The 26761-nt window shown below is 44.8% G+C and overlaps 2 protein-coding genes across 2 annotated transcripts; one reads left to right on the top strand and one right to left on the bottom strand.

Annotated features, from left to right (window-relative positions):
* The first annotated feature begins 3523 nt into the window (after positions 1-3523).
* Positions 3524-4741, top strand: b3galt1b (UDP-Gal:betaGlcNAc beta 1,3-galactosyltransferase, polypeptide 1b). The gene has a single exon (XM_030111884.1). It carries the CDS (start codon positions 3723-3725, stop codon positions 4707-4709), a length of 987 nt encoding a protein of 328 aa, XP_029967744.1. The 5' UTR covers positions 3524-3722; the 3' UTR covers positions 4710-4741.
* A 1649-nt stretch (positions 4742-6390) lies between these two features.
* stk39 (serine threonine kinase 39) lies at positions 6391-25812 on the bottom strand. Its single transcript, XM_030111883.1, has 18 exons — positions 25492-25812; positions 23597-23709; positions 23218-23326; positions 22840-22981; positions 22510-22565; positions 21228-21337; positions 21041-21142; positions 20833-20966; positions 20692-20740; positions 20302-20367; positions 17578-17700; positions 16916-16945; positions 16484-16540; positions 15739-15800; positions 10995-11047; positions 10751-10819; positions 10308-10372; positions 6391-8097 (listed from the first exon to the last, which is right to left on the bottom strand). Exons 1-18 carry the CDS (start codon positions 25595-25597, stop codon positions 8023-8025), a joined length of 1521 nt encoding a protein of 506 aa, XP_029967743.1. The 5' UTR covers positions 25598-25812; the 3' UTR covers positions 6391-8022.
* Positions 25813-26761: the final 949 nt, after the last annotated feature.

Below are 26761 nucleotides of genomic sequence, written 5' to 3' on the forward strand. Positions count from 1 at the left end.
GCTCTAAAAGATCCATATTTAAATAAATGTGCAGCAAAACGAAAGTGCTGAATGGCAACATGAGAACCATTGACGGCTGGTAAACAAAACAAAGACGTATTGTTCTGACAGCCGCATGCATACAGTATCCAGCCTCCGTGACACTGACTTTACAGAGTTTTATTGCAGTCAGCTGTATTTTTATTTTTTCTATTCCCTCATTGTGTAAACACACTCAGGTCCTCAGTCACGTAGAGGAACACAAAAACTTTAAAAACTGAAACAAAACACTGGAGCAACGCTGCTGGCTTGTCAAAAAAAGAAAAAAAAGAAACACAGGCGTGGGACGCTTTGTGAATGTATCCTGAAAATCATCACTGAGGCAAAGTGGTCCTCACACAGACCCCCCCCCCCCCCCCCCTTCCACCCGTCTACCCCCAGCCTCCACCCACTATTCAAGTGGAGTGGTGTAGTTACTTTTACGATCCACTTATTCTTTCGTTTTGTTTCATTTGGCATGCCGCTCGCACAAAAGCGTTTGAAACACGCTCAATTTTATTGTCATCCTTTCCAAAAAAAAAAAAAAGAAATATTGTGAATAACAGCCTCTCTGCGGAGCTTCACACAAACCACTTTTACCTGTTTAAAGTCAAACGCTCCTTTAGAAAGAGCTGCTCAGTGAAGCGGCGGCGGAGCAGAAAGCATATAATTACCCCTGCTCTTATTAAGATTGGTAAGATTAGACTGTTGCGCCGTGGACGTAATCACACTCAACGCGTCTCTGTCCGACACACACACACACACACACACACACACACACACACACACACACACACACACACTGAAGTAGTTACCTCCAACCCTCTGTTTGACGGCGGGTTGATCCTGCGACTTAAAGAGACACATTCATGTCTTTTTTATCTCGCCATTAAAGGTTAAAGCGATGCTCTTTCTTCACAGCCATGTCTCACTTTAGCGACTTATTTTGTTACGTAGAATGACGATCGCCGTCGCACCTGACAGGATTTCTCTCTGAACCGTTTCTGCCGTTCGTCGACGGCGTTGCCTCATGAAATTCCTCTGTTTAGTTGTGTTTATGCGCGTCGCATCCTCGCATCGTTTCCAGCTAATTGATGATCGGGCGTCTCGAGCATGAAGATGCACTTTTTTTTTCCCCGCTTTCAGTCAGACTCGGGGACAAATTAAGGAGTCTATTTAATGCGGCAGTGCATGAGCATGCACGAGACCCACAGAGGCTTCGGAATGTTTGTTCTGAGGAGCCACGAGAGGTTGTGTTTTTCAGAGCGCCAGTCAAATGAACTGTCACTTAGACCTCAGTTGTGTCTCATAAATAATTTTTGCCTCAGTCGGAGAGGAGATTTCAAATTGACAGAGTGGGACTCGGTGTCGGCCCGCTGTCACTCCACTCTATTGTGTATTCGAGCGTGTGTACATATTCCGGCAGCGTTTGCCTCGTTCATGTGTGTTTTTGTTTTTTCGCCTGTGTTATTAACCCAGGAGCAAACCGCCGCTTTCTTGGCCTGCCCCTGTCTTGGCTCTCCCTGACCCCTCCTCATTCCTCTGTTATTAGAAAATATCGATGTCTCTGTGTACTTCCTGCACCTGAGTAAACTGCTGTTCAAGCCAACAATCGCCTGCTTCTCGGGAATCCGGCGAGATCCAGCAGCAATTTCACAAGAGGAGGAGAAGTCTGATGTATTCAGTTTTTGCTGCAAGACTCCGGGGAAAGAGGCTCGGCACAAAACAAACCGGGGAGTGTAACATCTGTAAGGGAGTGATAATCTGATGCTCTCAAATGTACTCCCAAACCGAGCAGTAATCACAGTGAGAGATATGATGTGTACGTCTCAGTGAAACCAGACCTAATTACACTGACAGATTGCCTTCTGCAGAAAGAGAGAGAGAGGAAAAAAAAAAAGAAGTATGATTTTCAAGGTATGCGATGTGTCCTTTAGTGTTATTGGCCCGTCCTTCGGTCTGACTGGCTTCTTTTGTATGAGCGTATAGACTGCAGGTAATTGCCGTCTATTGTTAAATGGAATTCAAATCAAGTCATTAAAGCTACAATTTGTCTGCTCCGGCCGGTTTCTGCGGCCGTGAAGCTTTGAAGATATAACCTACACCCAGCCTTATCGCATTACGGCCGTTCCGCCGCGGCGTCTGATCTTGTCCGTCGCGGAGAGCTTCAAAAGCTCGGAGACATCATCTACGTGTTAACATGTACTATAGGCGCTCAGCCGAACGCCCGCTTCATTGTCCTCGCCGGAGAAAAAGGCGCGCTCCGCAAACAGACAAGAGGAAGACATCTGTAGCAGACAGATGGTATAGCAATGCAGCGCAGAACAAAACAGGAGGAATGAAAAGCGTCCCAGGGGAGAGGCTTATCATGGCACGCTGTTCCCCGTATCACGCCATCATGCAGGAAGCCGCCAGCCACACGGCTCCTTTGAGCCGCTGAACAAGAGCGTCTGTGAAGCATATTTTTACTTTGGGTTTGAGTTGAAAAGGGCATTTGTCTGCTCCTGTGAAATGTCAACCTGTGCACTGGGATTACGTATTGAGTGTAGAAACTGTTGTTACACGATCTGTAGCCTAATTGCATGCATGCTGGGGGATTTAATCCGGTGCTGTCGGGGCAATAACGTCAGAAATATACGATGCGGCTGTGCAGCGTAAATGAGAGGAAAAAAAGTCATCAAAGTGAAACACAGTGATGGAACTGAGGAGAAATGGCGCAAACATCTCGAGTTCAGATCTTCTTCCATTTCGTTCCAGCGGAACAGAAGCACAGGGCTCGTCGTACGTGACGCATAATTAACATGTATATGTCCAGAAAATTGTAGCCCATAAGGTTAATTACCTCTCAGAGTGCAAGAGTCTTAATTATCTGACTGTTTCCAGTCTGATAATACTCATAGTGTTTCCTTTTACATTCCCTTTTGATACTTTCAGTGGACTTTTGTACATAAATCTCCCAGAACTGTTTCAACATAGTAGTTTTTTTTTTCTAGGAAAAATAATGTGAGCATTATTGGGTGTTTAAGATTTACATAAACGCATTATGCAAATGTGAAAGTCAGAGTCCTGTAACACAGACTTTATAATGATTCCCCAAGATTTCAGCAGCGAGGAATATAAATGTTTCTACGGTTGGTCTCATAGCTTTTGGTTTTACACATTTTGTGCTCGACAGTGATTTCATCTGAATTCTTTTGAATTCAATGAGTCAGACTCTCTAAAAAAATGAGGACTTTTTCCCCCTCAGCTGTGTCAAAGGTTGCTCTGCTTCGCCTCTCGGGTGCTGGAATGAATCTGTTGTTTATATAAAGTCGTTTAACACATTAATCTCTCCTTCATAGAGACGTCTGCTCTGTGCTGATGCTGAGTCATTTGGCCAGAGAGAGAAATGCCTTATTTAAGTGAACATATAAATGAAAATATGTATTAAAATATATATTCTGACTCACCTGATTGATCTCTCTTTGTCTTTTAGATGTAAATGGAGCGGCGCCACCAGAGGACGCTGGACATCTGCACAGTCTTAAAGTGCTTTACATTAAAACGCAAACGGCATCCCTTCTTCCCAAAGTCATCCATTACTGACAATTAATGTCAAGCCGCACGCCGGAGCAGCTTCACGCTGCCGCACTGGGTGAAGCATTCCTAATGGAAAGAAAGCCTTATAAGATCCAGCTCATCAAAACACACCTAAATGCAGCATAATGCCTTCAAAAACCTCATGCTTATACCTGTTGACCGTGGTCTGCTGGGCCAGCGCTCTCTGGTACCTGAGCATATCGCGCCCCACGTCCACGTACGTGGGCCACATGTCGCTGCCCGTGCGTAAGGCCGCCAAGCCTCAGAAGAACATCACCTTCACCAACATACGCACGCGGCCGCTCAACCCGCACGCCTTTGAGTTCCTCATCAACGAGCCCAGGAAGTGCGAGAGCGCGGCGCCCTTCCTGGTCATCCTCATCAGCACCACGCACAAGGAGTTCGACGCGCGGCAGGCCATCCGCGAGACCTGGGGCGACGAGAGCACCTTCGGCGACACGCGCATCCTCACCATCTTCCTCCTGGGCCGCAACACCGACGCCGTGCTCAACCAGATGGTGGAGCAGGAGAGCCAGATCTTCCACGACATCGTGGTGGAGGACTTCGTGGACTCCTACCACAACCTCACGCTGAAGACCATGATGGGCATGCGCTGGGTGGCCACCTTCTGCCCCAAGGCGCAGTACGTCATGAAGACGGACAGCGACATCTTCGTCAACATGGACAACCTGATCTTCAAGCTCCTGAAGCCCGCCACCAAGCCCAGGCGGAGGTACTTCACCGGCTACGTGATCAACGGCGGCCCCATCAGAGACATGCGCAGCAAGTGGTACATGCCCAGAGACCTGTACCCCGACAGCAAGTACCCGCCGTTCTGCTCGGGCACCGGCTACGTCTTCTCGGCCGACGTGGCCGAGCTGATCTACAAGACTTCTTTACACACGAGACTGTTGCACCTGGAGGACGTGTACGTGGGACTGTGCTTGCGCAAGCTGGGCATCCACCCGTATCAGAACAGTGGCTTCAATCACTGGAAGATGGCCTACAGCCTCTGCAGGTACAGGAGGGTCATCACCGTCCACCAGATCTCCCCGGAGGAGATGCACCGCATTTGGAATGACATGTCCAGCAAGAAGCACCTGAGATGTTAAGACATGAGGACCACCCAGCAACAACCACATCAATGTTTTTGTACGTGTGTTTTGTTCTTCTTTTGCTTCTTTTTTTTAGCGTTAAACACACTGAATAATGTAAAAACCGTGAGGGCTGCTGCAAGCTGTTTCATGACAGGTGTTTTCATTAACATCCATCTTACGTCTGTTTCTGCCGATTACACCCCAGTGATTGTCGATGAGTGCATGAGGCTTGTAAAGCGCGTATTCTCATGCATAGTTAAACGTGGTGTTGCTGTTGAAAGTAGTTTTTTTTTTTTTTTTTTCATGTAACACAGGTCCAGTTTCCATCAACTCTTATTTCTAAGCATTGAGTAAATCAGTGTTGATCTTATTTTTTTTTGTTTTTCCTGTTGAGGAGGAACCGTGTCCTTCAGGAGGCCTTGGCTGAAATCGCTCACTCACGTTAACCTGACAGACCTTTCGCTCTGCTGAAGTGTCCTTGAGCGACACTGAATCTCTTTGCGCTCCAAAGTTGCCGACTCAGCCGCTCCGATCCTCCTGCACCTCGCGCGCCAAGACAGGGGGGATGTGCAGAAACCCGGCTGGCTGGGAACAGCGTTCAATTACTATCTCACCTCCTCTGATACGCAGCAAAATGAAACTGTGGCGAAAAGCAGTAAATTCACAACGAGAAAACCACTGTAAGTCTAATTTGAAAACAAAGCAGCCGGTTTTGTTGAAATAAAGTCACGCTGTTCTCTCCTTTTACCGTCCTCTTAATAAACACAGAAAATAAGATTCTGCACATATCAGTCTCCCAGCAGCCGCTTCACAAGATAATATGCTGCGCTGTAAATTGAAAATTCTTCAGAGAAGCCAACAGAGGAATAAGCAGAATAGATGATAGCTGCTTTCATAACCAAACCACAGTATTACCTTCACTGGATGCTCTTTTATTACAAATTTGCCTCTTGTGTTTGTTTACACGTCGTCGTCATTTCACTGCCTCTTCTCTCCGAGAGAAAAAAATCTATGTAGCGTTTCTTTTTTATTTTATTTATTTTAAATACATTTTGTTGTTTTTCCTCTTTGACATTTTCATACTTGAGGTAATTATGCGTCTCAGCTAGCAGCTTCTCATTACTGCAGCTGCCACTCCTGGTTATGTACGCCGTGCATCAGGAGCCATTTCAGCTCATCAGCTCCTCCACATATCAAGAGAAAACGCCGCATCATGTTGTGCAGCTTGAATCGCAGCCGAGACCATCGCAGACTGGATGTATTCTCATACTGTATCTGGCATATCGGTGATTATGGAAACACTGCTACTGGTGTCCCGAAAAATGTTTAGTTCTCAGAAAAATGTGGCTTTTGTGGCCAACTTCTTTTCTCTTTTTGTCCCCCCCCCCCCCCGACATTTTGTAGTATTATAAGCTAATGTGACATTTACTGTGAAAGCATCTATCCCACAAGGGGGTGTTGTTATATATTGTATGTTTTTTATATTAAAAAACAAATACTTGAATAATTAAAATTATACTATCGCTTTTACTTGTTGGCTCTTTTTTTTTTTTGTCTTTACCATATTCAGTGCATCATTACCATGTAAGCAGTGAGAAAAGGATGAGACATAAACCCAGTTACAACCATGCACTTTATGAAATGAACTCATACACAGTTATTTTTTTTTTTTTAATAATATTAATCTTTTTATTTATGCTCCTCTTCAGAAATTTGACATCAGCTGATTACAGAGAGGAAACAGGAATAATACGCTGAAATGGTTCACATACTGTACATAGAAAACACAATAAATTACTTCATAAAATAAAGAATTTAGAAGAAGTTAATATTTATTTACCACCTCAATACCTAAAATAATTTTGCGCTACTGGACTTCTTTTTTATTTTTTATTTTTTATTTTGGACAAACAAATGGCTCGTCACCCTTTCAGTAGTTGCCGTTTGGTTTCGTTCTGGGATGCGTTGTTGCCGTCGTACAGTACATCGTTTATGGAGCTACTACATATTTGGGAACGTAAAGTTGTTTTTTTTTTTTTTGTAGTGCAGCAAGACAGAGCTTGGAAATCAAAGTGTCGTGGTCCTGCGGACGAGCCCGGCGTCAAATAACTGCCGCTGCGGGGCTCGGTTACGTAACGCACGTATACATTAACATGTCTTCATGGGCGGAGCATTCGCTTGTCGGGGGGTGAGGGTGGGGTTACGGGTGGAGGAGGGGGGGGGGGGGGGGGGTTGGAGGAGGAGGGGCACACACTCAGCCCAAAAGTGCAATTTTTTTTTTTCAGCCCGCCTTGTCAAGTTAAACTCACTTCACTGGAATTGTGGCTTCGCTGGAGTAATACGTGGGTGAAATGGCGATCAGCAGGCTGTGCGCTCGGTGTGGTCGTCTCAACTCTTTGATTACTTTCTTAGGCACAGAAAAATGAACAAGGCACCTCTAGCATTTTAGAAGCAGTAACACTGTCGAGAGCAGCAAATTATACACAGTAGCATCCAGGTCTCGAGTTTTTTGTTTTTTTTGTTTTTTTTTTACTCTGCACACTCAAGCAAACGGTTCTATTGTTGTTCATGTGAAACGGGTCTCGACACGGAAACAGTTCATTCTCCTCCTCGACATTCATTATGTTATTATGAAAATGTGCTTTTTTCAAATTTTTTTTCCCCCCAGAAATGAACTAAATCTTAGGTTGTGACACAGAGCTTCGGGGAAACGTCCCAGACGAGTGGCTTCGTGAGACGCGAGTCAAAGCAAGTGTGTTTTCATTGTGGCAACAAAACAGCGTGAGAGGGGAAAAAAAAAAACAGGAGAAAAGAAAATACCTTCTCGTTCCAATAAATAATAATGAGAGCTTTGCTGAACACAGAGGTAATGTGACGTAAAATTAAAAAAAAAAAAAAAAAAAAAAAAAAAAAAAGAACATAAGAAATAAATAAATAAAAACATTCGCAGCTACATGTTAGAACACCCTCTGTCTCCACCTGAGTACGTCTTTTAGGCTCCAGGGAGTCTCTGGATCCTGGTCTGTGCGCTGGGCGGTGGAATGTCATTAAAGTTAAGGGTCGGGGGTCGTGGTGGTGGTGGTGGTGGTGGGGGGGGGGGGGGGCAGTGAGCGGGGGGGGGGTCGGCACTACGGAGGTGCAGGTCAGGGCGGTGGCAGGGCTCAGCCTCCAGGAGGGTGGAAGGGGAGGAGCAGGGGGTGGGCGGAGGGGCAGTTGGGGGAGGGGGGCAGTGGTGGGGGGGGTATTGCAGGAGGTGGAGGTGTGCTCCTCAGTGTGTCTGCCCTGAACTGACGCCCCCGTCTCACCTGCTGCGGGAGTGAAGAGGACATCAGCTGACGCTCAGCTGGGCGAAGCCGATCAGCTTCACCTCGTCCGGGATCTCCGATTCATCGCAGCCGGAGGCCTGGTGGGGGGGGGGGGGGGGGGGGGGGGGGGGGGTCAATGATCAATAGAGGAAAAGTCTCAGTGAACAAGTTCAGACTGAACGTGAGCCCTGAGAACGCAAAAAACACTCAGAATGGATTCATTCTTTGAATATTGATAGAAAGTTCACTATTTGCCGAAAACATGACAGAAGTGGAATTTAAAGAGCCCAAATCCACTAATGTGCGGACGTCCTGATGCACTTTACACCATTCAAATAGACTGTTGGATTTCAAAAGGAGAAAGGAGGGAGAGAAAAAAAAACTCAAACGAACGAAGTTCTAACTACTTTGGCTCTGGTTCAAAAGAATTAAAGGAATAAACTGTCTGGAAACAAGACTGTCAGTGAGGTATGATAGCCGAACTGTAGCTAATTTGCAAAACGAACTTGGAACAATAATAGTATTCATTAGTCGTATCGAGGTTTCCTGGCAAGTGTTGGACCAACAACTCATTCGAAGCAGTGAATCTCTCTCTGAATGTGCAAACAAAAGAGGAATTCAGTACATTCCTGGAGTCTCACTGTTAAAAATGAATCAGACAGTGTTTTAGTTTTGGGTAATGAAACAAAAGAGGTACAAGAAACTACAAGAAGCTGGTGAAGTGCGGAGCGGCGTGATAGATTCCTGCTGTCTCGTGATTGAATTAAATACAGATTACAGATTTTAATTTTCCCAATTTCATTCAGATTTCCTGAACTAAACGCTGTGTCTGAATGCAGGACCCGACTCCATCAGACCACCTGCCGCCCACCAATCCACCCCTCATCTGTGAGAGTCTCTCCCTTCTCCTCTGGGGGTCCAGGAGCTCCGCAGCCGTCCAATCATCATGCAGATACTTTTATTAGAAGTCGGTTTTCCTGAGCTCACAGTTTGCAGTGATCTCTTGTTCAGTTCGGTCATAAAACCGCCGCAGTGCCACCCACACCATAAATCCTCTGCGTAAAGTGTTATGAATTGTTCCCCTCGTGAGGGTAATTATTCTCCCCGCCTGGGTTTTGTGACACCGCCCTCGTAACTCTTCATTTAGAAAGGCACAGTTGAGCCGGAGTGAGGATTTTTTTTTCTTTTTTTTTTTCTTTTTTTTTTTTTACACGACCTGCAGTGGAGCACAGTCACCATATGGAAACAGGAAGCGTGTCCATATATCTACGTGACGTGTCCGACTCGGCCTTCGCTCTCCGGAGGTTCGTCCACCTGCAACACTTCTGGCTGCTGGCGAGGCAAACATGGCCGAAAGGTCACTCTGCGTGTGAAATCCGTTATTACCATGTTATTACTATGTTATTACTATGTTATTACTGTGTTGTTACCACCGTCTAATCGTCACGGAGCTCTGTTTCACCAAAATGATCATCACCCTCCTCAAAGTGAGTGACCTTCAGGTGAACTCTGCCGAGCGCAAATAAACAAACTGTAACCAGCAGTTCCAATTACGATTTAGCAGATTGAATCTTTGTGTCGAAGCAGCAGAAAGGAAAGCGCTGCCGCTGCTGAGAGAGAATCGTGTCTGGGGGGGAAATTGTGTCTGACCTATTGCACTTTTTTAACAAGTCAAAATGCTGTTATTCCTCGCTACAGCACAAACAAAACAAAAAAAAACCCTTTCTGTATATTCGACACATTCAAATAGAAACTGTGCTGTGCATGTTGATATTTCAGCCATTTGTAATCTGCGCGGTTTGTTATGAAAACACAGCAGGACACGAAAATCACTGCTGAACTGGACTTGATTAAAGGAATCGAATCAGGATGTGGGAAACGGCGTGTTTCACTTCCTGCTGTCATCCACAGAGCAGCAGCTCAAAACTGGACAAATTATTAAAAACAACTGAAAGGAAATCCCTGTAGTTTTTATTACACTTTTATATTATCATATTTCATATGCTATAAGTTCTTCTTAAATTAAAAAAAAACATGTTGTTTCATATTTTTAGGTCTGTGTGGTCCTGATGTGTCTCCCTCACTTCTGTGGGAATAATTTCTCGGTGTGTCAGAGTCTGAAAAATCTTTAAAAAAAAAAGTGAAGTTGATTCATGCTGAAGCTATTTCTCTCTGGCGTTCTTAATCTCTCCGGTGCCCAACATTCCTCACCAAACCTTTCGTCGGCGGGCCGTCTGCGGCCGGACGCCGTCTGGCACGACAAAACGCCGGCCAGCTGTCGTCGATCATCAATCACACACAAACTCACCAGCTTGAAGGTCAACACTTTGTAGGTGATTGGGTCGTCTACAATCTTCTGAAGGTTCGCAGCAACTGTATGGGGAAAGGTGAAGGAGGGAAAACTACAATGAATTACTGAGAAAAAAAAAAAAAAGCATGACATTTCATTTCTAAGAAAGCTCCTTTATCCTTTAAAGAACTGGCCAGACAGACCCTCTGCCTGGCCAGTTCTGGGCCGCAGGTGATATGTTGAACACCCCTGCTTTGGAGCGAAGCAGGAATCAGTCTAAACTCATCATCAGCTCTCATTCTTTCTTGTTTCCAGCCCTGTGCGTTTCCCAAATGACATAAATCCATCTCTTATAATAGCTTTCATAGCAAAGCCTTCATGTTTTAACAGTAACGGTGTATTGTAAATTACCTGTTATATCTCGGCACGTTTTTCTAGAATAAAGAGGGAAAAAACATTACCGACGACGACATCGTGGCCGCTGACCAGACCGGCGGAGAACAGCTCCTGGGAAACGCCGTCGGCGGTGTCTGGTGTGGGAGGGAGATGAAAAATAACAACATTCCAGTCAGCAGGTAATTGTGTTATGTGCTGAATTAGATGCTTTCCAGAGCACAGGGCCATTACCCATTACACATTACACACACACACACACGCTGTGTGTAGATGCTATCATGAATGTTCTGGACTCATTCCGGCTCTTACCTCGCCCAGGAGTGAATTCAAACCGGATGTCATTCAGCTCTTTTTTGGAGTTCCTGGAAAATAAAAAAAAGATGAGAGTGTGTGAAAAGATGAGTGTGTGTGACTGCTCTAGTGAACGGTGAGATTGACATTTCTGCTCGCTCTTTTTAAATAAATGGAGCGAGGACATGACCTCTGTGGAGAACTACGAGATGATGATGACGACGATGATGATGATGATGATGATGAGAGACGGTTCAAGGCTTTTCACACACACCCGGCAGAGTTTCTGGAGACCAGCAACACACCCGCACCTCTCCAACACGCTCCTTTCTCTTTCTGGATTTCAATCATATCCGATTGCTAATAGCTAAGAAACTCCTCGGGAAGAAGTGGGATGTTCTTAAGAGGTCAGAGCAGCAAACTGGACCTGACGGGCGTGTGTGTGTGTGTGTGTGTGTGTGTCTTTGCTCTGTTACTCAGTGACGCAGTCTCTCACACACTCTTCTGTGTCACCAAGGTGAAAATAGCCTCATTTGAAGGCTGAGTCTATCTCTGTGCGACAGCTATGAAAACAACAGTAGATCAAAACGTCTGGAAGCGGAGTGTATAAATACCATTAGCTCGGGAGCTCCGGGTTCAGCCCATGTCGTTCCCACGTGCCTCGGAACACATTGATATTATGTTCAAGTCAGTGATTTATAAAGTAGGGAGAACAAACTAAGGAGAGTCTGTAGTTTTCCACATACAGAGCAGGATGAAAGCAACAGCTCCTCTACCGCCGCATCCACTGAGACCTACTGTATGAAAGAGAGGAAGTATGATAATGTTTTGGGTGAAACTTCCTGTAGAGAATAACCTCGGTTGACAACTGCAAAGGAAACATGCAGCGAGACGCCGGCGTGCATCCTGCTAGTTTCGCTTCACAGACAAGCGCGGCCTTCCCGTCAGCGCCTTTTGCGGCGTTCGTTTGCATCGGGAATCCGTCTCTCACGCGAGTTTGTGTCGGGAGGAAGATGCTCTGTGGATCAAACTACGCCGGCAAAAAAAACAACAACACCTGCTGGGAGGAGGAGATTCATCTGGTTCGCAGTCAAGGAGCATAAATCACCTGCTCGGCACTCGGCCCTCATTTCAGATGAGATATATTGAGTTACATCCCAGCGAGTACACAACCAAAGACGTATTTGTTGCAAGTCTGTTTGCTGCAAGACCATAGAAATGAAAGTGGAAGTCAGGATTTACTATCACTTTGTGTCAACTTGACTATTTTTTCATTTTAGAAATTTATTTTGTTGCAGTAAAATAAGAAAAAAAAAAGTGGAGCAGATGGATGTGAAAAACAACAACTTTAAAAAAAAAAAAAAACCTCTCGGTGCTCTTCGCCAAAGCTGATGAGGCAACATGCACGTCAGACGGATCATAACCCTGCCCAGATAAAGTCCGCCTCTCTGCAGAAAGCCGCACCGGGATCAGAAACATACAGCAGACCTTCTGAACTATACGCCTCTGAAGGTTTCATGATTCCAACGCTCAAAAGTAAAATCAGTAAAAGATATATAGAAATAAAGTGTAGCGATAATGGAGAACGACTGATTTTCTTCCAAAAGGAAGAACAAGTTTATTTAAGACAGATCGACATAATAAAGACAACAGCGCCTGGTTCAGTTCATTAAAATGTTTCCCAGGGTTTGTCAGAGGTTACTGGAGTATTTCTGATGAGGAAATGCTAAACATGTTGTTCGCTACGCCAAAGCCAACAAACGCCCCGCGGTGTGAAAGCTGACTGTTCGTTATATAATCTCTCTTTTATTTTAATTGAATGCAAACACCAATGTTAGACGGGGAGAGAGAGAGAGAAATATCAAAGTTATAGCCCAAAGGCAGAGAACTGAAAGCAGATTCAATAATTGTTTTATGGCATTCATCAAGCGCGAGAGCCAGTTCTTCTTCTGAACACAAAAATAAAAAAACACTTCTGGAGTGTTTCACTGCTTTATTTATTGACTAAATAATCCTTAACTGGTACTCTCTACATGAGTGCATCACTATGAAAAGAAAACCGATAACTTGTGGAGTCTTGTTTCCAGTGTTTTGGGGTTTTTTTGTTGCTGTCTGGTTAAACGGTTGCTTCACACTCTTAACCAGTGTTCAGCGTTCTTGTTCAGCTCAGGCTGAAAAAAAGAAAAGAGAAAAGTCTGCACTCTGTTTGTTTTGCACTCACACTGACATATTTAACACTGGAAAATACGTCAAACCCGCTCTCGCTGTTGTGACAAAAACTCCGAGAACATAAGTGTAACAAGAACGCCGAGTGCCGGACTAAATGCAAAACACCGCATATTTATTTATTTCCTCTTGCCGGCGCTACCTGACAGCTCAGGAAACACAGGAGGGAGTGAGCTCAGCGGCGGGGAGTCCTCCTCTACGGTCTGCGTTCGCTTCATTCACAGCTTTTTGGTCCACAATGCGTCGATTTAAAGACCAACACACCTGCGTCAGACCGGCTCTGCTCCGTTCTGAGGTGAAGCTCCTGCAGCTCAGTCGGTTCATGAATGACTTGACGCTAATGGATGTGAAATCTCTCTCTCTTTGGTAACTTTAGACCTTGGAATGTGTTTAAATGCTAAAAGAGAAAGTATCACTTTGGGGAAAATCATGTTGCAGCAATAAAAGAACAAACTAAGAGAAATACGTCAAGTAAATGAGTCTGTAGTTCTTCCGCATACAGAGCAGGATGAAAGTAATGTCCTATTTTTTTATCACGCACACGCGCGCGCGCACGTACACACACACAGGGAGAAAATCTCTCCTAAATTGCTAAGCTGACATTCTTCGACTTCCTGCTATGCTTCATGAACAAGAGGCTTTAGAAAACACAGGGAAATGTCACCTCCTGACTAAACAGCTCAGTGAAATCAATTTGCATCTGTCCTATTTTGGCTACTTAAGCTCCAGTGACATTGCGCCAAGAGTTTGGGCATCATTTGCAGGCAGGCGTCTCCTCCCTAAACCGCTGACACCGCGACTCTCCAGAGTTCTGGATGCCTCTGGATAAAAAAAAAAAAAAAAACTGAGATGTGCAAGTTTCAAACAAAATGTTGAAAATAATCCAATCATGCTTGTGCTGCTGCTGCTGCTGCTGCTGCTGTGGAGATCATATTATCATAAACTCATGTTAATCAGATCCAGCTCTCTTCTCAGCGGAGAGGAGACCAATTAGCTGTTTACTTTAGTCCCTCAGTTGCTTTCATACAGTCACGACATTTAAATCTGAAAGTTGTCACAAACATCTTGGTTTGTTTTTGTTTTTTTTTTCTAAAATAAATTCTTCATATAATAATCTGAGTTTTTAATTGAAGAGTCGCCCTCATTACTGAGTTTTCTCTTTAAAGAGTAAAACCACAGTTTATCTTCACATTAAAGCTGCTAAGTTTAATAGAGAAATATTTCAAAACACAAGTAAAAATTATGTCATCGTTGTTCAATCAGCATAATTATTACAGAAAAGACTTCTTTGGTTTTCACGCAGTTCACCATAAATATCTGCTCCTCTTCCGACCCCAGAACGAAGCCTCTCGTCTTATTAAACCGATTCACTTTGAGGCTCGCCAGATGAAATCTTCTCCACAGCAAACAAAAGTCAGATGCATTTTCAGTCAGACGTGGATTCTGAAAGCAGACTGAACTAACACCGAGTCAAACACTCCAACGCTTCGCTGGAAGCCGGAGTCGCGGCTGCTTTCACGACTCCTGACAGAAACATTTGAAGAGCAGCTCGATGCTATTTGTCAGTTCGACGGGTTTCCTATATTCTTCAGCCGAGTTAAATTTAAGATGTTCTGCAAAGTGTTTTTTTTTTTTGTTGTTGTGATGGATTGAAGTATTGACGAATATAGAAAACGCTTTCAAAAGATGAGCATGTTGAGAAGAAAATTGCTTTCTGAACATGTGCCTTTCCCAGATTTAGATAAATAAATACATTTTTTTTTTTAAAAATGCAGCTTTGGGACTCGGATCTAAGAGGACATCCATCACACGTCTGACAAACCCCGACGACCCGACAGCCAAATGTCACCGCGATGCTAAACGCAGTGAATAAGCTTCTGCCTGGGAATTAATTGCGACTCCGCCGTGACGCGTTACGACGGCCCTGCCCGGGACGCGCGCCGCCACAGAGGCTGCGGCCGTCAAGTCCCAGATCACATCCGCAGATAGTGCATCACAGAACTTGCAAATAAACAGAGGCTGAGGACCAGCAGAAGGCCGCGAGAGCGCCGTTGGATTTGTTTTCATCAGCGGCTCGGCGTAACGACTCCTCGCCAGTAAACAGTCAGATGCCACCTGTTACAGCCGCGCCGCTGTTTTGTCAGTAATTGCAGAGAATAAAATGGCTTTCTCTGCCGCGCGCGATGCCTGGAGGGGGAACCTTCAGATGTCTGTTCAAGCAAAAGTGTGCTCGGCACCCGGCTCGTCGGGGAGCTGCAGGCGGGCTCCTCTGTCCAAAAAGGCACAATTGGCTGTCTGCTGCTGCATCTCCCCGCTGTAATTTGGTGTCTGTGTGTTTGTATTCCAAGCGAAGCAAACAGAAGAAAAAAAAAAAAACTGAATACAACCAAGGTAATTAGGCAGCTACCTAAAATTTGTTGTGCTAAATTTAGTTAGAACATCACGACGACAACGTGAGTCTGAATCTGTGGAGTAAAAGTTTCCTCGTGCCATCACCCGTGTCCGAAATGGGAAAAGAAACGCACTCTGGTCTCACCTCAGCCGCAGGACCATGTTGACGGCGCCTGGGATGAGGGGCGCATCCTCATACGGCTCAACCTGCGCGACAAAACATCGGCTTCACATTCAAACACACACCGTTATTCCCACATAAATCTGAGTCTTATCAGCTGTAAAGTGAACATTTATTCAGACTAAACCAGACACGGTGGAGGCAGTGCTGAAAAATGTGTGTTATTGCAGCTGCAGGGGAAAGTCGTGAGAGGAAAGAAGAGGAACAATACATGAAGGTGCATTGTGGGGTGGGGGGGGGGGGGACTATGGCTATCATCAATACCAGATTACAAATGCCTTCTTTATGTGGCGAAGAATGGATATTATGGATAAGAAATGGCTGCTGAGTAGCTGTCAGAGTTAATTCCTGACTGGGACACAAGACGACACCTCAAAACTGCTCGGGCTCATTTTCAAAAACGACAATAGCCTCAGAAAATGGGTTACAATGGCAGCGAGTCTTCAGATGAGATACACCCAGTCAGTGAGCTGGCACTGTCAGGCAGCCAGCCATTTACTCTGAGTTATTACTGCTGAGAGCATCTCTCCTGGAGACACACACACACACACACACACACACACACACACACACACACACACACACACCCAGAAACATGTGCACAGACAGAGACGTACGCAAACGCACACACACACACGCGCGCAGACAATCACGGTGGCATCAAGGTCATTGAATCATGACAAATTAGCGGCGCCGCTGAATCCCTCACCTGGGGATGCTGAATAGACAAGCCTTCAATAGGGACATTGTTGGCATTCTCCTCATTCTAGGAGGAACAGAATCAGAGGTGGATAATTGTGCAAATGCTATTACATCCTTGGTAAATATCAAATCAGAGCTCATCTCATAGAGGAAAAACAGAGGGAAATCGTTTCAAAGTAGCCGATGAGGAGCTATTTGTTAGAAACAAACTCCTGCATGTTTTAAAGGAAGTGAAGGAAAGTGTGAAAACTGAGAAAAAGATTCATGAAAGACTTAAACATCAGCAGGAGCTGCTAAGTTGATCTCTTTACCAAATTATCACATTAATCAGCAACAGAAAGGAAACATAATATTTATCTCATTACCAAATTAATTGAAAAGAAAACTAATTCTTTGATTTCATGTCGAAATAAGTGTATGAGAGTTTGGACTAACTTACATCTTTGGCCTCATCTCTGACCCTTCGTGACTGGAGGGAAAAAATCAAACACATTTAAAGGTTCAGACACAGGGAATACATAAATGATCACATCTTCTCTCTTTTAAACCACTTGTTCATTGATTTTTTTTCCCATTTTTATACATATACTGCATGTAAAATCCTCTGCTACTCCGTTCACACACTCTTTCATTTTTTTTTTTTATTAAAAAAATACAGTTGAGAGAAAAAAAACTAAGAAGCTTGAGATCAATAAGTAAAATCACATCCTTGTAGAGAAGTACTATCAGCATAACTTATCTAAATCACCACAGTTGGGAGAGTAATATTTATTGCATGCAGCATTAAAGCTTAGGTGTCTTTATCAAAGAGCTCTTTGATCATAGTTGTCTACTTTCTCCTGCCTCGGATCCTTCCAGCTCATTAAAGCGACCTCGCGACAGACTCTCTCAGAGATGAGCCATCTGCTATCCCAAAAAAAAAAAAAAAAAAAGACCCACCAATCAGAGCGGGAGGGGAGGCACAGAGTCAAAGACAGGGGGGGAAAAGTTGCATAACGGTGTGATCTGGTTAAACATGACATGCAACACCTTCAAAACTCTGATTTTTGAGTTTACGTGCAGACGGGGGGGGCAGTGTGTGTGTGGTGGAGTCTCACCTACCCTGCCCTGGTTCACCGCCGCCTTGCCCTCCTCGCTGCCCTCGTCCAGCTCGTCGTCGCTCCACTCCCAGTCCCCGTCTTCCGTTTTGTGCAGGTGGCCGCTGGAGCCCGGGACCCTCCTCACCTGGAACCGTCACACGTCACACATCCAGCTGCTTTAATGCCCACAGGATCATTCCCGGCTGCATCACCTTTACCCAGAATTCCACTGTACTTCCACACCTTCAGTTTAAAGCCTTCTGTAAAGCATCAGTCGCCAAAAAAGCCGTAAAAACTAAAAAATATCGAGTCCAGTGTGACATAAACATGGTTAAAAAGCAGCGGCAATAAAACAGCAGGTTTGGTAAAGCCTGTCATTTGCTGCAGTTCCACAGAAAAAACTTGTAAGTGAAGCAAAAACGCGCCGAATCCAGCATTGTGAGATAAGGTGGGAGCGCCAATTGTTACAGAACACACACACACACACACACACAACTTCAAGCCACTAGTAAGAGGGTCAGGCCAACCCCCCCTGCTCTAGACCAGTGAAAGTTAAAGAAGCACTACCCTTCTGCTGGCGTCAGGTTTATTTTCCAAACCTGACACTGAATCAAGGCTCCCCCAGTTCTGCTCGGGATCCTTGAGCAAAACAGACACAGATCAATGCTCTCAGAGGCCACACATGACTGCCTGACTGACACCCACTCACATGAAAACACAAAACACACACACACATACACACACACCTCTCACAACCACAACACCACACATGTAGGGGGGCATACATTTGAGCGAAACCTGACGAGCCCAGCATGGGGAAGTGTTGGTTTTATTAAGAGTCTGGAGCTGCGGCACATTCTGCTACACTGCCTCCCTTTTTGATATGAGGCTTGAGAAAGCATCCAAGCAGAACTCAATCAGTATTCCAATTCCAGCTCACCGTTTGTGCACCGGACCATTCATTTTGAACTCAGTAAAAATCCTTTTCTAATTTGCCACTTCTTATTACATAGAAAATCAATAATTCAAAGCCAGACTGGTTGTAAGTCACCAATACTTAATCTTTCTACATAAAAAAACCTGCAATTTTCTCCTCATTGTGCTTTATTTGGAGAGACAGGCTGCCCTCTGCTGGTGGCTCCAATCTGATGGGGTTTTTTTAGATTGATATTCGAGACAGAAAAAAAAAAAACCTCAAGCCAGAACAAAACCCTGTTTGTTAGAACCCCAAAGCAATTTCCTTTATTCCTCATTACCCACTTTAATTCAGACTTCCTCCTTCCATTCATTAGATGAAGCCTTCATATAAAAAATGACTTTATTGGTGAGAGAATCTGCCATCTCCTTTTCATGCACAGGGGAATGTCGGAGCAGAAGCCAGATCCCTTTTTTTTTTTTTTTTTTAAAGCTCTTTTTCAAGATTCCTGGCTGTGTGTCTTGTTTCCAGGGAGCAGAATCGCATGACTACGAAACACAGGAAAGGACAAGACAGCAGAAGGAAGAACACCTAGAAATAAAAAGTACAAACAGGGCTGGTGGGGGGAATAATACAGCGAGGTCGAGGGAGTTAATGCAGCTGTTTACAGCGGCGAGGTGCAACTCCAGGGTTTGGATGTAATTATTATACAAGAAGTTGAGAGAAGCGAGGCCGCCGCCGGCCGGGTGTGAAGAGGTCATAACATCCTGGGACGGCAGCGTTTCTGCAGTATTGCTTGTCTCTGCAAAGCTTTGGGGAATGTTGCTGAGTTCATGATGTAGATGAGTCTGTAGGTCAAATCAGCACAAAGCGACAAGGACACCAGACCTGCAGCTCACACACTTTCTCCTCTGAGGCCACGGGCAGAATCGAACTGGTTTTTTTTTTTTACAGAGCATTTTTCTCCTTACACAGGACTCCACACAGAAAAACGTACAGTCGGTGTATTCATGACATAAGTACTCACTAATTGTGGCTCCACAGTGTGTGGACTCTCTTTTCTAAAAAAGGTGCTTTGAAACGTGATATAATTTGATTCAATCAGCTCTCATCAGCACGCTACGCCAGTCCCAAATACAGCTCCCCCGCTTAAGATCTAATCTGGGATAATCTGAATCAGAAAGTGGACTCACGGAGCTCAGTATCCTGTCTCTTCAGCTCTAAGTATCTTTCTGTTCTGTGTTGTGACTGCTACCTGCCTGCAGCCCCCCCCCCCCCCTCTCTATTGACACCCTGCTCTGCTTGTGCGTAATTAGAACGTCACACAGAGCCACGGCGGGGCTGTTTACTATGTCCTCCATTTAGGACGAACCATGTCAGTGAATTTCCACCCCTCCGCCTCCCGGCAGCGCCCCCCCCCCCCCCCCCCATCCCCCCCTACTCCCCATATCTGCTGTGCCTGAAAGCTGCACTTCCTCACAGCAGGCAGTGTCCTCCTCTCTCCCTCTTCACGTTAACACTTCATTTAGTCGTGTTTTCCTTTCATGTGACACACACACACACACAGAGGGGCCACTGACGCAGCCAGCATCCCGCTTGACTCTCGTGTCACGGCGGCCCATATTTTTACATAATCTACACAAGGGGGGTGGGGGCACAAAGTGTCGGAGGTGCTGAGGAAAAGTGGGAGAGCGTTTCTGGTGTTGACTGTAAATGCAACGCCCCGGCGGAGAGGGAGACACTTCAGTCGGTCCCTGCTCTCCGCCATAATTTGGCCCATGTTTAGTCAATAGGCGAGTTATTTTACAGGGGATGTTTATGTCAACATACCTTCTTCGCTCGCTGGGAAATCTTTGGTGCGCGACACAAAAGCTTTTCGACCAGATATTCTTTGTTCTGAAGGACAAATGAAGACAAATACATCATGATGTAGTTATTAAACAGAATGGAGCAAATACACAAAACTTCCAGTTGTTCTTGAGTTTTTTTTTAATTGTCAATACTTCTAATTGATATATAAAAAGAAACGAATCTTTGTGGCCTTTTTTCGTGCTGGAGGTTGTTTGATATTTCATCACCGTGAACTAACAAAAAGCATTAAACATGCGCAGTGAGAGGTGGAGGTGGCGCGAGGCCAGAAGCATAACATCCACAACAAAAGCAAACAAAGACGGCGAGCCAAGTATTTCAGATGAGAAAAAAAGAAAAAAGAAGAAGTACCTTGGCCTTTTGGAAGAATTTGCACTTCAAAAGCTCTGCGGCTGCAGGCCTATAAATTAAAAAAAAGCAGAGTGTACCGAGAAAACATCAGAACAAAGAACTCGCTGGAAGTTCAATGAGAATCTGATCAGGTTTTTTCACCTCTTGGCAGGATCCTTCTGAAGGCACATAGTTATTAGCTTCCTAAATGATTTGCCGTATTTTTTCAGCAGCTCCTTGTCCTCGACGCCCGTCTCCAGGGTGGGAGGATCGTTCTGTAGGGTGAGCATTAAAACCTGAGGGGAGAGAACGCCGTTAACCACGGAACGAGGCAGAATCAGAAGAACACAGTTTGAACGACGTGACTCACTTTCATGGGGGGGTAGCGGTGGTAGGGCGCGGAGCCCGTCGCCAGCTCGATGGCCGTGATCCCAAAACTCCAAATATCTGCTTTGAAGTCGTAGCCTCGAACCTGCAGACGTGGATTTACGGATGAAGACGTGACTCGGCATCAAGCGCGCTCAGACAAACGACAAGATCCACAGAAACTGACTCACCTGCTCCATCACCTCCGGCGCCATCCAGCAGGGCGTGCCCACAAAAGTCTTTCGGACTTTGTTTCTGGTCATGTCACCTCCGGTGGCGAGAAACGAGCTCACGCCAAAATCTGTTGGAAGATAAAGGAAGGGAAAATTAACAAATGATTCGAGGAGAGTAATCAAGAATACAACAATAAAACAAAACTGGTTTATCAGATCCAAAAGATGAACGGTAGAGAAATATCTGTACCTGCTCTTTTATCATTTTGTTTTAACTCAAGATATCTCTAATTCTGACATCCTTTTGTTTAATCTCTCCATCACTCTGTTTCACACTGTCTCCTCCCTCCATCCGGGTCACTGCTCGGTTGATGCTGCTCTGAACATTCGTTCTGTGTCACTTCAACAGCAGATGTTAGTCTTTTCTCCTAAATGCCCCCTCACTAATGAGGCGTTAATCGTGCCTTTGCTCTGTTTAAGTGGTCTAATGAACTGCGGCGGCGATCGGGTCAGCCTTCAAACTCGGGAATTTCTGACTGGGTGAATAAAATGAAACATGCCGCCCGAAACCGAAGAACTGGAAGTGTCAGCAAACCGCGAGCTGCTTTCACCGGCAATTATCCCTAATAAAACAAAGCATCCAACAATTACACACTCCATTCAGGCAATTAGAGAAGGCCCACACCTCGGCTGTCTGTCTCAATACAGCAGAGAGACTTCCTGACTGTCAACAAAAATGAAGTGGTTTAACCTCCAGCACCATTACGGGGTTTCTTTTACTTTTTAGAGACATTTGTCTGCCTGCACAGCTGTGATGTGGTCTGACCTTCTTTTAAATGTTTTAATACGGATCATTTTATAGATCACAGGTCTTTAAAACAATAGATTCATCTAAAAGCATTCAGGCTGCATCCGGCTCTAAAAGCTGAAGCAAAAGCATGTCGATTACGGTCTTTGTGGGTTAAACGGTGTGATTATACGACCATCGCTTCGAACAGCACGTCAACACTTCCTAGCATCAGTAACAGCCGTTTTCATTCTCTTCCCTGATTCAGTGACAGGAGAAGAATAAGTATGAGTGGTAGGGGAAGCTTAAACTGAAGCAACAGGCTGAAATTTACCCTCACTGGAAAAGAAACGGGTTAATTAACCTGCTTTAATGAAGTTAGAAAAAGAGCAGGGACAGACTGATTCAATAAGAGGAAAGAAAAAAAAACTATACATATAAATTTACTCTAGATTAACTGGAGGCAAACGTGTGTGTAGGTTGAAGTGTTTGCATCAACACAGCAGCACGAACCTGCGATCTGTACGGACCCGTCCTCTCCCAGTAGTATGTTCCCAGCTTTCACATCCCTGAGGACAACAAAACGCAGTCAAACGAGAGTCATGCGGAGCGGCATTGATTCTCCCATCGATTCTTCGTAGAGTCCAGCTGACCCCCACCGCCACCCAGGCCTCTACCCCGAGGGCCCGACCGAGTCTGAACCTGACTCTGTGACCTTGAAATCCAGGAAAACGTACAGACAAGCAGCGAGCTGCGGCCTTTCTTTTCAACAATTTTAGATTTTTTTTTTTTTTTTCCCCCAAAATGCTTTCTGAATGTTTAACCTTCAGTGAGAGACGCTACCTGTGGATCTGTCCGTTTCTGTGCAGATAGTCCAGTCCCTCAAGGACTTCTTTTAATATAGTGGCAATAATGGGTTCGTCCAGAGCTGCTCGACTTTTGTCTTCTTCTTTATTTGTGTGCTTAATTATATCCAGCATCGAGCCTGAAAAGACACAAACAAACATATTTTTCACAAGACAATGAGGAACGAATCAGCTCCAAAACAAGCTATGACCCATTCAAACATAAGGATTATAAGGATGAATGGCTCAAGATGTTAGTCCCTATCTTAAAAATGAGAAAACATTTAAACCTGGTCTGACGTTTTTACATAATTCACACACTGTGTCACTGATCTAACAGTGACCCAGCGCGCCACTTGATTTCGGCGAGGCTTACCTCCGCTCAGGAGCTTCATGACTAACCACAGTTCATCTTTCACGACAAAGGAGGTGTAGTACGTCACGACGTTGGGATGGTTGCACTGGCTCATGGCTTGGATTTCTTTCTGTTGGCACAAAATGACAGAAAACTTCACTCTTGATCGCAACTTACTCTTCTTTAAATAATCTGCAAGAAACCGGCAGGGGTGGATTTATGAACTCCTCAGCAAGAAGAACTTTACAGAAAATTGCCCATTATTACAATCTGTAGTGCATTATTGGATACTGAGTTGTGAGATACGAGGAGACGATAACATTATGGATCAGAGGGACGGCAGTAACGTAGCATGAGGGGACGGGACACAGAGAAAATCACCCCTATTTATCGTACTCACCAGCAGCTCGTCCATGCTGGTCTGGCATTTCTCCAGGTTGATTCTCTTTATGGCCACGCGCTCCTGTCTGGGGGTGCACAAGGCGGCCTGCACCACAGCCGTGGCCCCGCTGCCTGGAATCACAGCCACGAAACAATAAGAGGGGGGGGGGGTGGATCAGGAGGGACTCGCTCCACAGACAGCTGGAGGAATCCTGGATTCACTTCAGTCTGCCCTCCTTCAGACCAACTGGACGAGAAGTTTATTGTTCTTACTCCCCCCAACATGATGAGCTGTTAACTCGGTAAAAATCAGGCCCCACTGGAGGGGGGGGGGGGGCTTGTTCGCACCGAGACACTGGAACACAACAGCACAGCGCCTGCACAGCGTCAGCAGCAGATAAGGAAAAGTAGAATGCACGAGAAATCCGACTGCTCGCCACCTGATTATGAGTACAGAGAGGGGCGGCCCGAGCCGGCCGCCACAGTCAGCGGCGCACAGCTGTGCAGCTGTTTCTTATCACTACTGACACGACCTCTCGGCTCATCTGCACAACGCAGAAATCTGCCAAAAATATTCACAACTTCCTTTAACACCTCGCAGCGCAGAAGGAAATTACTCCAGTTGTTTTACATAGTATCTTGTTTTCTTTTTTTTTTTTAACTGTCAGAACTGAGCTTACAGTGATATCAATATTAAAATAAACACACAAGAGCCGCTGAAGTATGCTTCATAAAAACAGGAGTGAGCGTTTCTCTGCTCGTTTAAAGCTGCTGAGGGAGTTTGAACTGAAACACTTCATCAATATCGTATTAGTGTCAAAGTCTTAATCCTTTAAGTCCTTTATCAGGAATGAAATGCTACTTTTTCCAGACTTTCCAGTGTAACAAACTCCCTGCTTTTCCTCAATGAGTGTGACTTCAGTTCATGGAGGAGTTTCTGCACTAATAGTGAAACAAAAACACCATCATGGTCAAGTTCACTGGTATAAAAATCTGTAAGGTTTGACTGTATTTTTACTAATGAGTGGAGGCAAATACAGAATAAAACACAAAGTAATGCTTAGTTACTCCCCAAAGTGAATTAGTTTTTATGCTAATTCTATGTTCAACACATAAACATCATATCTTAGTTTTACTAGTAATTAGTTGGGGTGGAAAAAAAATTACAAAAACAGCTGTAAATAGGTAGTTTTTGTATTTTAAAAGTTATTTTACTCATATATCAATACAATTTTCTAATAAATGTGTTTATAGGTATTTTATAGAAGAAACTGAAGTGACTTAGTAGTTAAATGGGTACTTTTAGTTAAATGTTTGTACTTCAGGAAGGTTAAAGTAGTGTAACTTGTCTCCTCCAAACTAGAGCTATTTAACACAACCAAAGAAAACTTTTATGTTTAGATTTTAAGTTTGACAAGAAGTTTTAATTTCTTGTGAAACTCTTAAAACGGGAGTGATCCAGCACTTTTCGGGAAATGTCACCTTGCAGCTGTCACTGCAGAACTGAAGCCATTATTCTCAGAACGGACACTCTTTCCAGAAGTGTAGGAGTTTAGATAAAAGCCGTTTCCTGCTTGTCTCCACATGGAGGTTCTCACACAGCCGCTCCATCTGAGATTTCAAGCCAATAAACTGGACCTGAGCCACGCGCCGCGTCGCTGGAGTGGATCTCTGACAGAAAACAAACACAGCACGTCCCCGGCGTGACACTTCCACCGCGGCGCGGCGGACTAGTTTTGATCCGCGGCACATCTCTCCCTCAGCCAGTTTTCAACATCCGCATTGCAAAGCATCGCAGGAGGCTGCTGCATGTGAAAACGCCGGTAGGCCCCTGGCCGTCTCCCCCAGCTGATCGGCGGCCGCGGGGCGCCTGTCAGCCGTCGCCCCGGGGCCCGCCGCCCCCCCGGTACTCACCGATCACCTCCTGCAGCTCGTACGATTCCCGGGTGATCGGCCAGCTGGTCGCCGGCGCCGGCTGCGGGTGGAGGACCGGAGCCGTGGATTCGCCTTGATCCGCCATGATGATGATGATGATGACGATGTGGAGGAGGATGATGATGATGATGATGATGATGCGGCTAGTTAGCGGCCTCAGTCCCGGACTGACGGCAGAGAGACACCGAGAGAGGGAGAGGGAGAGAGAGAGACACGACCTCACCTCCTCGGTGAGTGTCAGCTGGCAGCTGCAGCAGGATAAACCTCCCAGCAGCGGCGCAACCCGGAAAATAACGGACCACACACACACACGCACGCACGCATACGCACGCACGCACACACGAGGGGTGAGATACCACGACAGGCGGCACACGTTTTTTTTTTTTCTCCAGTGCATCCAGGAAGACCTCATTTTGAATCACTATAAACGCAAACGTGCAGATTTGTACACAAAGCAGATAATTCTCCATGCGTAACACGTTGAATATGTGGAAATAAAGTGTGTTTGTCTGCTTTGGATGATGTTTTGTTCTTAGTTTTTCGGTTTGACACGTTTTGTGTCACATGCAGTCACAACTGCACATGGTGTTACCAGCTGTTGTCCAGCAGGGGGCAGTGCGACACATCGGTTACAGTAAGCTTCATGGGGGGGTTATGCTTTTTTTCTCCTAAAATCTTTTTTCAATCCATCTTTACTACGTTAAAACAATTGCAACAGATTTTTGACTGTTTTACAACAGTCTGTTTTGTTCTTTTCTTTTTTTTTTTTGTTTTCATTTCCACCATTAATGTTTCTGACCTAGAATAGAATTAATATATTTGGTTTAAATACATTTCAAGGGGCTTTATTTTAGGGAGGAGAGTTTAATTATTTTGACAATCATCTATTTTGTCAGTCTATTGTTGTTTTTTAAATTCGTCTATAAACATATCTTTAAACATATGTTTCTAAATTATTTCTAAATCTACTCTAAAGATATTAAGTTTTATTATCAAAATACACCTTATAATGAACACTAAAATGATCATTATTTATATATATATATATATATATATATATATATATATATATATACTTATTTATAGTAACAGATAAGTTGAGTGCTATATCAGATCTGTCAGTAGGTGGCGCAGTTTACCAGGCTGTCTCAACATCGCCGCTTGGTGATTGATAAATTTCCCTCTTTTACTTTATCTCTTTAATAATTGGGAATCTCTGTCAGTTCGTCGCTGATAACACAAACAAGCT

Source organism: Salarias fasciatus, chromosome 16 (genome assembly GCF_902148845.1).
Source record: "Salarias fasciatus chromosome 16, fSalaFa1.1, whole genome shotgun sequence".
In the NCBI taxonomy this organism is placed as follows: Eukaryota; Metazoa; Chordata; class Actinopteri; order Blenniiformes; family Blenniidae; genus Salarias; species Salarias fasciatus.

What these genes read in the sequence shown, in the direction of transcription:
- b3galt1b (XM_030111884.1), top strand. Translation starts at nt 3,723, where the DNA reads ATGCCTTCAAAAACCTCATGCTTATACCTGTTGACCGTGGTCTGCTGG.
- stk39 (XM_030111883.1), bottom strand. Translation starts at nt 25,597, where the DNA reads ATGGCGGATCAAGGCGAATCCACGGCTCCGGTCCTCCACCCGCAGCCG. An exon ending in CGGGTCCGTACAGATCGCAG is followed by an intron (nt 21,338 to 22,509) that starts GTTCGTGCTGCT and finishes ATCTTCCAACAG; the next exon opens with ATTTTGGCGTGAGCTCGTTT. An exon ending in AATTCTTCCAAAAGGCCAAG is followed by an intron (nt 20,368 to 20,691) that starts GTACTTCTTCTT and finishes TTTGTCCTTCAG; the next exon opens with AACAAAGAATATCTGGTCGA.